The sequence below is a fragment of the Cygnus olor genome, chromosome 3, assembly GCF_009769625.2.
Source record: "Cygnus olor isolate bCygOlo1 chromosome 3, bCygOlo1.pri.v2, whole genome shotgun sequence".
Lineage (NCBI taxonomy): Eukaryota > Metazoa > Chordata > Aves > Anseriformes > Anatidae > Cygnus > Cygnus olor.
This window is the reverse complement of record NC_049171.1, coordinates 103,398,218-103,410,944: the sequence shown is the minus strand read 5'-3', so window position 1 is coordinate 103,410,944 and position 12,727 is coordinate 103,398,218. Positions and strand designations below refer to the sequence as shown.

The 12,727-nt window shown below is 47.8% G+C and overlaps 1 protein-coding gene across 3 annotated transcripts in view; it reads right to left on the bottom strand.

Annotated features, from left to right (window-relative positions):
* COQ8A (coenzyme Q8A) overlaps positions 1 to 12,727 on the bottom strand; it is a 38,482-nt gene that overhangs the window by 3,183 nt on the left and 22,572 nt on the right. For all 3 annotated transcript variants that reach the window (XM_040552942.1, XM_040552941.1, XM_040552943.1), the window contains exons 6-12: positions 10,072 to 10,194; positions 6,956 to 7,041; positions 5,755 to 5,895; positions 4,356 to 4,437; positions 3,243 to 3,336; positions 2,206 to 2,347; positions 157 to 264 (exon numbers count right to left, since the gene is read on the bottom strand). In XM_040552942.1, the coding sequence (XP_040408876.1) occupies positions 157 to 264; positions 2,206 to 2,347; positions 3,243 to 3,336; positions 4,356 to 4,437; positions 5,755 to 5,895; positions 6,956 to 7,041; positions 10,072 to 10,194 (776 nt within the window). The remainder of the gene's footprint in view (positions 1 to 156; positions 265 to 2,205; positions 2,348 to 3,242; positions 3,337 to 4,355; positions 4,438 to 5,754; positions 5,896 to 6,955; positions 7,042 to 10,071; positions 10,195 to 12,727) is intronic.

The following is a 12,727-nucleotide window of genomic DNA, read 5'->3' as shown; positions in this document are numbered from 1 at the left end:
GGGCCAGGTTTCACTGTCCTGCCTGCCCAAGGCTCAAGGACAGGAATCCATGAGAGAACCTCAGTAAGGGCTCAATGAACTTTGAGAATGGGGAATAATCAAGAGCTGGTGAAAAACAGCTCTTGCACAGGCAGAACGGGTGCTGCTTACACTTACCTTGTGTAACTGTGGGTCATAGAAGAAGTTTGACCAGTTTGGGTCAGTCTGCATGTACTTGAACTCAAACAGCTCCCGCAGACACAGCACGAGGATGTGGTGACAGATCTTGAAAACCAGAGAGAAAAAGAAAAGTCGGTAGGGTGGCAAGCCCTGTTCATACACGTAATTTACAATGGGCATTAGCATACACCAGGAACACATCACCACACTGGCAGGTACCATCTGCTCCATGCTGCAAAACTCCTGAAGAGGTGAGAGATGCCTTTCAGCAAATCCCCACCCACTCCTGGCACTGGACACCCTTAGCAGATGACACAGATGCCATGCAAGTTTTACGTCAGCCTCAGGTGTAGGTCATATCTGAAGGCCCCTGGCTGTACCTTCAGAAGGGCCGCTGCCCTGTACATGGCAACTGAGAACAGCAGGCTGCAGGGGTCATCAAACTGCATGCGTTACTCATGTCCTGGTCCTGCCTCCCTAGCTTTGACTACAAGCTTGGTTGTTGCTCTGAGAGCAGAGGAGCATCTTCACAATGCATGAAGGGACCCAGCAGCAGAGGCAGGGAAGACCAGTAGGGCATTACAACCTACTCTGTAATGGAAAGTCCTGCAGGACTTGGCCAAAATGAATCCAGCATAGCTGACAGGAGGCAAGATGCTGTTCCAGGGCACTTAGAGTTAAAGGCCCAAAAGAAGCTAAGAGTTTCTTCCTGCAAAGCTTCCTTCCCAACAACATACAGAGCTAGGTTCAAACCTTTACCTAAAGGGGTCTCCACTAAACGCACACGACCACCAAGTACTCCTCAGCAAAGTCGTCTGGGCTCAGCACCAGCCCAGCCTGAGGGAGAAGCAGCAGGCACACGAGCTTGGGACTTGAAGGCATGGAGGAGGCAAAAGCAGCAGCCTCTAGAAAGCCCGCTACTGTATTACATACAGCAAAGCCTCTCTGTGAGGATACGTAAACTGGAGCCTGTTCAGTACAACTGCCAGCCTCATCCTGCCTGTCTTCAGCTTCTAAAAGGCGCAATGAAACACTACCTTCAAGAGGGAAGGAGGGAAGAGATCAGTAAAGGCAAGCCAGACCCTGCTACAAGACACTGCCATTTGGGTCAGAAGGTTGTGGGCCTGCTAGGCCAATTGCTTTGCTTTGCTTACAGGGAAAAGTAGCACTGCCCTACCTCATAGCCTTTTAAAAGCAGCCCAGATGATACAGCAGCCCATCCGAGAGAACAAGCCGCAAGGACAGGCACCCCAGGGGTCTCAGGCAGCCAGCTCTGGCCTATCTCCAAGTCCAGTATGGCACTGGAATCCGTCTAGAGGAACATACACCCTGCACTTTTCCCCAGTGACCTGCTAACAGCTGACAGCTCACAACAAGATAAAAAAACCAACCAACCAACCACAAAACATATCCAAATACCAGGACAGTTATTTCTGCTACTAAAACAGATGCTTCTCCCACCACAGCACTCCAATCCCTTGCTATATTCAGCACTGATGTGTACCCACCACCACATCCCCCCTTCTGTTTACTGAGGTAGTTTTCCAGCAGCTCTGTACAGCACAGGTCAGGCTCACAGAGGGAGATGACACCCGATCACTTTGGCAAGGGCATGAAATTCTCCTGCAGTCCTGTCCAAGAGAACAGCTGCAGACCAAAACTATTCTTCCCCCAGCGCTGGCAATTCCTCCTAAGCTTAGGGTCATCTGAGAGAAACAGGGCACCTAGGAGTTCCTCAGCTAGACCACCTCCCCCTTTAACCACCCTTGCCACTCACCCTCTCCAAACTGCTCCCTGTGCACGAAGGCCAGTGCCTGCAAGGCCTAAACCAGCCCAGGGAGACTCCAGTGTTGCTGCCAAACTCCCTGCACTGAAATCTTCCCTTGGAGAAAGGGGATCCAAGCAGTCACCAGCTCCAGCCCTGCGTTGCACTCCTCAGGGTCTGCCCTTCCACAAATAACAAGTAACTCTCCAGCCTTCCAGTCAGCAAGCAGGCCCAAGCGTGCTTCTCTGAGCTAGGGGAGAAGCAAGCCCACCCAACAGTACCTCATTTCGGATCTCCTGGCTCAACCCTTCAGCTTGATCCAATGGGAAGCCAGACACAAGCTCTGTGGTCAGGACGTGTTTGCTGCATAGCTCATCCACTACTCGTGGGACATAAAAGAAGGGGTGGTCTTTCAGCAGCTCCCTAGGGCATAGAGGTAGGAGAGGAAAAGGTTAGGAGTCCCGCAAGCAGATGTGTCCCTCTGCAACATCTTGAACAGCGCACAGCTCCTTCATGTAACCTGGTTCAGAACTGCTGCCTTTTTCCCACGCGCTGGCTGCAGCTGCCAGGAGATATTTTCCTCAGTAGCTATAGTAGGGATCAAGTCACCAGAAGCCATGCCAGTGAGTTACAGCTGCTGGTGATTCCTGAGGTCACATCTCCTGCTGAAGGAGCAGCTTTAGGAGGGCCTCCAGGCTGGCACACTGAGGGGCACCAGGCTCCTTTGTTCATCCCACTTCAGGGCCAGACTGCATGTACAGAAGAAACTGGCCTTCTGCAAGGGGAGCAGTGCCAAAGGAACAGTTCTGCAGGGTGGGCAAAGAGGGGGCATCCAGCTTCCAGCAGCACTCCCAAGTCCAACATAAAAGCAATCTGGACCCCAGTGCCACACTGAGACAAGGGAGCAGCCAGTTGCTGTAAGAGGGCTGACCCAAAAAATCTCCTAGATAAAAGGAAGAGAGAAGCTTACTATAGCCAGGCGTAACAGAACACAGAACAGCACTGCGGCCTGGCCTCCAGAGTTACTACGGTATCTTCAGTAGTTTTACCAGCATGTGTGTGGTAAAACAGGCTCGTGTTGAAAGAGAGAGGACAGCAGCTGGCTGCCTCATCACCATGCTTCAACAACAGCAACACAGTTCAGCTGACTGAAAACACATCTGGATGAGAAGAGGCGGTAATAGGGGCCACGAACACACTATTCCCTTGGGTCCCCAGGGCATGGAATTCACCTCCCCACTGTCCCTGAAGTTAAGGAACCTCCCTACATTTCACACCCATGTGCAGAGACAGGTTGAGGGCACTGGTGTGAACATACTGGAATTTCTTCGCGCAGGCAGCTTCTCTCTGGTAGTCACACTCCAGGGCCAGCTCTCTGCTCAGGACTTCAATCAAATGCTCAGGGAACAAACCTTAAAAGCCAAACAGCAGAGAACAGAGTAGTCTTAGAAAAAAAGCCCCTCAGGCTAAGCTTGCCAGCACTGCAGCTGAGGAGCAACCTGCTGTCCAGCCAACTCAAGGCTGAAGAATGCAAGAGGTCCCCAAGAGCCACCTCCTCTTTGCAACTAGAAACAGTTTGTACAGGTAACCCCAGGCAGTGGCCACGCAGCTGCTCCCTCAGCAAGGTACATTCACAACGTGCTCACACAGCTGGGCCCCGTCCTCCCCATCTCCCACCCTGTACCTCAAGGTGCCTGTTCCTGCTCCCTCGCTCAGGGCAGCTCTGGTGTTGACACGGCTCTGCAGCAAGACACGTCAAGGCAGCAGGACACATCTCTGCAGGGCCCTGCCCAGCCACCACAGAGCAATAGCCACAGTTTTTGTCACTATGCAGCCTGATCCAAAGGCAACATCTGTACAGTGCCACTAAGATTTACAGCTGCTGCATGCAGGTGTTTGGGAAGAGGAGCAGTTAATCCTGCAGTCACTGTGGAAAAATGGGTGTACTCCTGTACTATAGAAAAGCACTGAGAGCCCAGAATCTAATGGTTCTCCGCCTCTCCACAACTCTACCCGCCATTCTCTGCTCGTCCCAGTCAAAGGGCTACAGGAAATACAGGGAAGAACGAGTTCTGCCAACCTTGGCAGAAAATAACAGGGACAAAGCAAGAATACATTATGTGAACACTGCCCATATTTCATGCCTAGAAGGCCATCAAAAGTGGGTATACCCAGACACTTCAGACTACCAAGAGTCCCTGTGAGTCCTTCGTTGTAAAAGTGCACACGTACAAGTGTATGTTACTCTGGGAGGTGCATGCATGCATGCAAATGACCAGGGAAAATAAACAACACAAGTGCACTTCCCACCCCACTGAGTGGGCACTGGAACAGGCACATGCTCAAGGGCATGCTCTCCAGTCTACGGAGAGAAATAAGCAAGGTACAAGCCTCCACGTGCTAGATGAAACATGGGTCTTGGTCTTTTTACCTTCAGGGAGAATATTGCTCATGCTCAGGACAGTCATCAGGTTATTAACGTCACTGTTGATGCTCTGGGCAACTCCAGGGTACTGCAGGATAGAATGGGAAAGGGCAGCATTAACACTAGATGAACCCAAGGAAGCCAGTTGTACAGGGCAAGATAAAGACGCCTTCCAGCTCAAAATGAACTGACCCTCAACACAGCCACCTACAGCGTGGCAATGAACCAGGGCACACCTGAGCCACACATCTCTCCTCTAAAAGCATGTATTATTGCCCAGCATCTAAAATGGAGGACCGAGAGCCAGGGTAAGATTCATCCCCTGGCAAACAGAATGGCCTTTTCAGTTCCTGACATGGACTCTTCTAAAGTGAAAGAAATCCTAAGCTGCAAATCCCAGAAACACACAAAATCCCTCAGACAAATCCCAGTGACAGCAGCCAGCCGCTTTCCTACCACAGCTGAAAGTACATGTCACTGACAGACCTGGAGTGTTTCATCCACAGCAGCAGGGCAAGCAGCAAGACCCCACACCAGACCTGGAAAAGGTACCTCCTCCTGTTCTTTTGCACCTAGTCTGTAATGACATGAACCAGCCTATGCTGTTGTGGAGCAGAACCTAAGGTGCCACAGGTTTAACTTTCCGTTGTTACTGCCTTGGTCTAACTTCAGAGATTCCTTTGGACAAAACTAGCTTGAGAAGCAGCCAATAACCATCCACATCATCTCTAAAGCCTCCCAGTTTACAAAACAAAGAAACAACCAGATAACCAACTTTGCCTGAGGTCCCTTCCTGACTAAGCAAGTACTGTCTTTTGCATTTTTTGTTCTTTGTTTTGTCTTTTTGTTTTGCATTTTTTTGTTCTTTTGCATTATAAAGCATGCTGTACAAATAGTTTCAGCTCCAGAACTTAGTTGCTAGAAATACCTGGTTGAAGTTGCTGACAGCTTTACTGGAAGTTAGTGAATAACCCTCAGCATTGTCAGGCTGACATTTCTCAATGGTCAGTGCTTGCTTGTCACTTCAAATTTCTATAACCTTTGGGCTGTGGCCAGAAAAGGCATGAAAAGGCACATTCCAGAAACAGGACTGACCCACGGAGTAGGTAGGACCCTTGCGCACAGCATTAGCTGGTACGATCAGTCCCTTACCACCATTATCCCCACACTTCAGTGATACAACCATAAGAAAGGTCTCCCACTCATCTGGAGTCAGAGACTGGCCCAAGTTGCAGAACCTTTTCTGTCCTTCCCCTCTGCTTCAATTAGGGTAAGACATTGCTGGACCCAAATTCCACTTACATGAAAGTGTTTCCTTATCTACCTAGCAGTAAATATATTCGTGCAGCTCCGCTGCCTCTCTGTGCAGCACAGAGAAGAGAGGAAGCCGGTCTCTAAAGCCCACCTGGATTTTCATGGCAACTTCTTTCCCATTTTTCAAGCGTGCCAGGTGAACCTGACCAATTGAAGCAGCAGCAAAGGGGCGTTCTTCAAAGGACTCCAGTTTATCCCTCCAGTTGGGGCCAAGGTCATTGTTCAGAGTTTTCTACAAATGAAAGGAAAACATCAGGGGACAGCAAATATTTAAGATTTGCATTATTTGAAATCATGCTCCTCTAAGGTGACTTGCTCTGAGTACCTACACCCTGCCTCCGAGACCGTTTCCCCTTCCTCCCAGTGAGCACACAACTGTGAGCAATGGTCCAACCAGCAGTGGCTCCCCAGAACTAAACAGATTCTGACAGGATCTGTGTGAGGCTGTGTTACTGGGGCCCGAAGAGCAGCGATCTTGAACACAACCACCACTGCCTCAGGAATATAAAAGCTCCCCTTTTGGGGCCACTTATCTTCCAGAATATGGGCAAGGATTTAGATATTTCTCCTCTTTCATCACGCTACCAAACTAATCGGAAGCAATACAGGCATCCCAGACTGACTCTCTTTGAGGCAATATTGACAATTAAACACGACAGCCCCCATTAACAGCTTTTTTGTTACACTGCCAGACTGCCATACTTAAGTTCTGGCTCTTATCTTTCAGAAGATAGATGCAGTGCTGACAGTTCATTTTGCATTACCCTTCACATCTTAATCACAGGGAAGAAAAGGAAAAAAAAAACATGTTCCAACTCTACTTGCAGGTAGGTTAGATATAATCAAAGAGACAGAATTGCTGTTTATTTTCCATCAGACTAAAATTTGTGAATTTTTAAAGTGGGATTTAGACACTTGTAAACACTAGTTTAACATCCATGACGAAGATCAGAGAGGGAGAGGAAACAGAAGAGGAGGCTGCACTAAACTAGTCCCATGTGATCGTATTTGTATGGACTTCCTGTTCCACCAGCATAACTTCTGGACATAAAAAAAAAAAAGAAAACATTTTTTTCCTCTGTCCAGAGCTGAATGTATATGTGTGGGTGAGAAGTGACAGCACATAGCTGAGATAAGGAATCAGATGTCACCCACAACTGAAAATATGCAGCTTCTATTGAAGGAATACTCTTAAAAATACCTGTCTGCCTCCCCCAGCAGTGTATGTCACAGGTGACATTTGTTTTGTTACGGACCCTCCTCCCCAGTGAGCAGGAAGGAATATTCCTTACCATCATCTGCTTTATGGGCATGAAGTCGGCACTCTGACGCACACGCTCAAAAATCCTCTGGAGATGGGGGTTGATGAAGGCGTCATCTGCCAGAGGAAGAGGACATAGCAGTCAGCACAGGCACCGTGTTCTCCAGTTGTTCTTCAGCACACAAAGAAACATACATCTGTGCTCAAACAAGTCAGGTTGTCCTGCCCAAGCACGCACCAATGAAGGTTATGGAATCCGTTTTAGCTCAGAAATACCATACCCTGAAGTGAACCCTTAGGCAGACCTCCTGAAGCATCACACCTTTGGAAATGAGCCAAACAGAAGTCCTGGACACAAGTAACAGAACAGAGGGAAAAGCTACTCCTTTGTTTTCGCCCTCACCAAAAAATACTGTATATCACCTGAACATCTCCTAAGCTCACCTGCTGCAGCCAGAGTAGGTTTCTACGTACCTTTTCCCAATGAACAATGTCAGGACGAAGTATAAATCCACTAGAAAACATGCTGGATTCTGAAGTATAAAAAGTTCCTCAGCATCGGTTGTCATCATGGTTCCTGGCTCAATTCAGTGAAATAACGAATACTGCTACAGACCCCACACATCCAGCAGCAGTTCTGGGAGCAGTGTGCAGCACTGCACGGCATGGAGACTTCTGGTACGATGGCAGGTTGCACAAACACAAAGCACAAGGTGCTCTGCACAAGCCTCTGTCATCTACCAGCCCTTCTTGCTGACAGCAGTACAGCATTCAGGCCTAGGAGAGGACACTGTGTCACAGACACAGGTAACAGAAGGAACCCCTGGGAAGTCATCCCAGTGCTCCCAGGTTCGTGGTGGGGTTTAACTTAATTCATTTTAAGGGGCAGCAGTTTCTCTAGAAAGCTGTGCAGCAGTAAAACACTACTTATGCAAGTACTGGATTCAGACTAATCATAACGTAGCCTCTACTACTGTAAACAACTACCCAAACGTAAACCAGTTATAAGTAGGCAGAAGAAAACATAATTCGGCTAAAATTAACTTATTTTAAGAGCCAGAAGGATTTAGCAAGCATTTTTTACCCTCCTAGGAAACGATGGGGAGAGTGGGCTCTTGAAAGATTAGTCATCTCCTGTAAGTAAAGGCTTCTACAACTGCCCAGAGAAAAGCCGCCAGTTCTGGCAAACACTTCATTTCATAAAGACTTGAAGAATTAAATTTAACTGCTGCTTTCCCAACACCAGAAAAAAGTCCATGCTACCAGCTTTATTCTTGAGAACCTTCACATACGCTTCTTACATTCAAATCAAAGTGCGTCATTTATTTACAAACACAACCTGGAGTCTATCCCAGGAAATGAGAAAAACAGCTACCTTAAGGACGCTGCCCTGGGAAGGGAGGAGCTCCCATTCTGTCTCTGCAAGGGCCTATGTTCTCTGCAGGCATTGCAGCACTCTGTACACGTCATGAGTCAGATGAAGGCTGGACAATGCCACTGAAATTGCTGAAGGCCTGTATGCCTTGACACTTGAGTGAAGTCAGTTGGCAAGTGTTTGAACCCTTGCCAAAGCTCGGTCATTTTAGGAGACAGCAGGCAAGTGACAAAAAATCCAGATTATTTCTGTTCCTCAGAGGTGGCCTTTCACAGCTGTTCCCTCGTCACTAACATCCCAGCCTGGTGCAGCTATAACCAGGCTCTGGGCACACATCAGGTGCAACTCATAACAGCATCCTACGAATTTCTAAGTTTCTCCCCACCTACAGTAGGCAAGTTGACTTCAGAGCCAACTTCCAGGCATGGCTCACTCATTCCACCTACGAGAGGCACTGGCCAAACAAAGCAAGGAACAGAAGAGCTCCTCCTAGATCTGCACTATAAACAAGAACCTGGAAGTTTCGAGGGTGAGAAAAGAGCATATATGGGTAGCAGCCTTTGACGTGTCAGCTGCTGCCTCCCACCTAGCTCTGCAAGTGTTGCCATCAGCCTGGCACACACCTACAACAGGTGACAGCAAATGAAGAACGATGAAATACCACAATGAGGGCTCTCTGGAACACAGAGCTGGTCTCAGTTAAATAACACAACACAAGATCCAGCCCCATCAGTCAACACCTACTAAAATTAATGTCAAAGCACAAGCCAAGCAAACTGAGTACTTCAAACACTCAGACACTGACTCAGTATCAGTGATATCTTGAAAGCTATTTTCAGACAAGTGTAAAAGCGCTGTTTTTGCTGGTTCTTTCCTTCCTCATTTTTTTGGCAGGAAAGCAAAGTGAACAGATTCAGATAAGGTTTGAAATCAGCACACCTACTATCTTCCAGGAGTAACCTAGCAGTTTAGTGCAAAGCAGCAGATGTCACTCGTGCCTCCACCTGTGACCTTAAGAGTCTGGTGCAGTAAGACAGCCTGAAATCTCTTCAAGAACGTGAAAAAGAAAGTTCCACACAAACATGCGTAAGAACTTCTTTACAGTGAGGTTCACAGAGCACTGGAACAGGCTACCCAGAGAGGTTGTGGAGTCTCCTTCTCTAGCGATATTCAAGACCCACCTGGACGCTTTCCTGCTCAACCTACTGTAGGGAACCCGCTTTTAGCTGGGTGGTTGGACTCTGTGATCTCCAGAGGTCCCTTCTAACCCCTACAACTCTGTGATTCTGTGATGTAAATCACAAACAGGTGGTTGTAATGGGAGAGGGCTGTAGATACAACCTCAAACACTTTTGGTAAACGATTAACAGGATCATGTTGTCATCTTCTACCTCCTTTCTAGCAGGACACTTGAGAGTAGACTGTGATACAGCTCTGCTTCCCAACAACTGCTTTTTATACACAAGCATTAAAATTCACAGACAGTCATCTCATTTTCAATCAATTTCAGCTGTGTGCCTGATTCAGCTCAGACCTACAACAGGGGCATTAGGCAAGTGGTGGTATATAATCCATACATCAGTTACTTCAGCCTATGATTAAGCTGAACTGAATCGAACATATCGCTGCCACTGTTCTCACATGAGAAAGCTACTTGCTTGTCCACATTTACTCCATACTGATTTCAAACAGCTGACAATGTAACACAAGAAATGAACTGCTCCACCAGGCAGCACTGCTGAGGGTAGCTAAGGACCTATGTTACCACTTACCTTGAATGCTTAACATCTGTCCCAGCTTCAGAGCTGCTCCCCGGACCTTGCACAAGGTTCTCACAATTCTTTCCGCGTTGGCCTCTGACAGGAATGGGCTGGAATCCATCACTGCTTTCTTTCCTGAAGGCAAGGAGAGAAAGCATATGGATGAAAAGCACCCTTACCTCAGCAAGCTAACTCCACTGTGTTAGCTTTCGCTCAAGCAGGAGATTCACCTTTCCTCAGAGGAAAACCAAACCAGGACTACACTCAATCTGCATCGCAACCCAGGGGCATGAACTGTGGTTGTACACCTGTGTCTTGTTCTGACTCACTGCTAGCTTGAGTGCCAACAGCAACGAGTCACAACAGCACAAACATCCATGGAGGCTATGCAAACTGTCCAGGATCCCAGGCAGACATCGGTGTTTGAGCTGGTTGTGCCACATAGCTCAAACCTCACACCACATCAAGGTCTCCTGAGTCTTAACGTCATAGGCTGCAGCATAGCCACAGCTTCAGAAGAGCAGCAGGAGTGGGACACAGCAAGAGGGATTGTCAAAAGCCTTGACAGCACGCTGGAATTGACTGAGAATATGCTCCCACTTCACAAAGCAGGAGCAGAATTCACACCAGCACCAAATCTTCCCCCCCACACACACGTTCATACACACACGTATTGCTGTGTAACTGTACATCTAAAGCATGCACTAGGCATCTGCAGAAAGCAGATAGAGCCTTCACATTTCCAAGTGCATAACAGCATTCTTCTTAATGAAACTGTAATCTCTCTCAATGCACAGGCAAAATAAATTGTCCCAACACCATAATCCCAAAATACCACGGTTGCATTCAGCATCTTGAAAAGGCAGCAGATTGTAAATCTGTGATGAGGTTACGGAGCCAGTCAAATCCAGGGAGAGAGTTCTCCCAGAAGACCAGCAGGAGCTCTCATCTGGGATACCATGTTGTTCTTTGACAACTGTGTCAGAGAGGAAATTAATTCCAATTGCCAACTTCTTTCCCTCTTACATCCTCACACATGCATGCCACTCCTTACCATGTTCTGACAGGCAACTTGCCACTGAGAAAGACAGCACATTTGGGCAGAAGAACATCTCAACGCCACTACGGTTACTAGTTCCAACTGCACTTAGAGAGCATGCCAGGAGGGGGCCAAACCCTTACTCTCACCAGCGGTCATGCATACATCAGCTCGTGCAGAACAAGGCCCAGAATATACCAACACAAACAAGCACAGTCATGTCTCCAGCAAAGGGCAAAGACTGATATATTTATTTATTTATTTATTTATAAAGATGGAACACAGATGGAAGGAGACTAACTTGATTTTGTGATCCCTTTGGAAGCAACAACTCCTTCAGAAGGACAGCTTTTCTGGCTTACAGAGCACAGACAGAATGGGCAGGCAGGCACCTGATGACCACTGCTCTTGGGACTGCAGCTCAGCTCCCACGGAGAGTGGAACAGGAAGGAGGTCAGGTCTTACAGGTAGGCTGCAGAGCCCAGAGCTGGTATGTCAATCTTGGGGCTACAGCCTGCTTCAAACACTTCAGAGGAAAGGGTACAAAGGATGGAACAGCTGAAGCCAACATATACAACAAGAAGGGCCCAAAAGGCACAGCAGCTGCAAGATCTGAAGATCTCTGACAGATGGAAATTACTAGTGTGTCTCGTAGTGACTGCAGCAGCAAGAAATCCTCTCCCTCTCCAGCTAGCTCTCAGGAGTGTGTACAGAGGGAGCTCACACTGCCCAGGGGACAGGAAGAACAGAGCACTGAAGGGTGGAAGGCTTGAAGCCATGAACAAGAGCTCTGTCTCTCAACTGTCCCATAAGGAAAACTCTGGATCCTTAGCAGTGACAAAACAAACAGTCCCTCCCACAAGGTCCGGACACAAAGGAGCTAGGGAGACTACCGAGTTCTCTATCTTCCTTCATAACACCTGCACAGATAAGGATGAAAGAGTTAGTTAATGATTAAAGTCACCTCCAGAAGCCAGTGAGCCATGACAATTTTGAAAGTCTTGTCAGAGAAAGGGCCAGCATAGGCACTCCCCCACCTTGTTCTCCTGGCATGCTTCTCTTTGAAGTTGAGCCCACAGGGGTGCTGCCTGACTACCAAGCCACCCAACAGCACGTGACAGATTGTTGCTTGTTTATGTACCTTGCTAGAAGTGGGCACGAACAAGAAGGTGACCTGAAAGCAAGAGTCAAAACCAGATTTATGTAAACGACAAGTGAAGAAACAACATGGAAAACAGACAGGCTTCCAAGGGTAGGTGGAAGAAAACAGGTATAAAACCCAACACGGTTCATCAAAACACATTCTATGCCAACTTTCAGTAAGTTAAAGTTCTTCCCAGAGACAGCAGGCTACATTTCATACTACAAACTATTTCCTCCCCATCTCAAGATCACCGTTTTTTTTCCCCCACCCAAATTCAGCAGGCGAAGAAAGAAAAGGCAGACAGTAGTCACATCTAAAAAATCTGTGGAAATACGGAGGCCTCAGAAGTGAGAGCTCCTGCTGCCACACTGCTTTGCATGCATTTATTTTTAGGATCATCTGCCACACAAACTTCGGAGCAAGTGAACAGTCAAGAACGTAACCTAAGCACTTAAGACTGACCACTCAAGGAGACTGCACTTCTT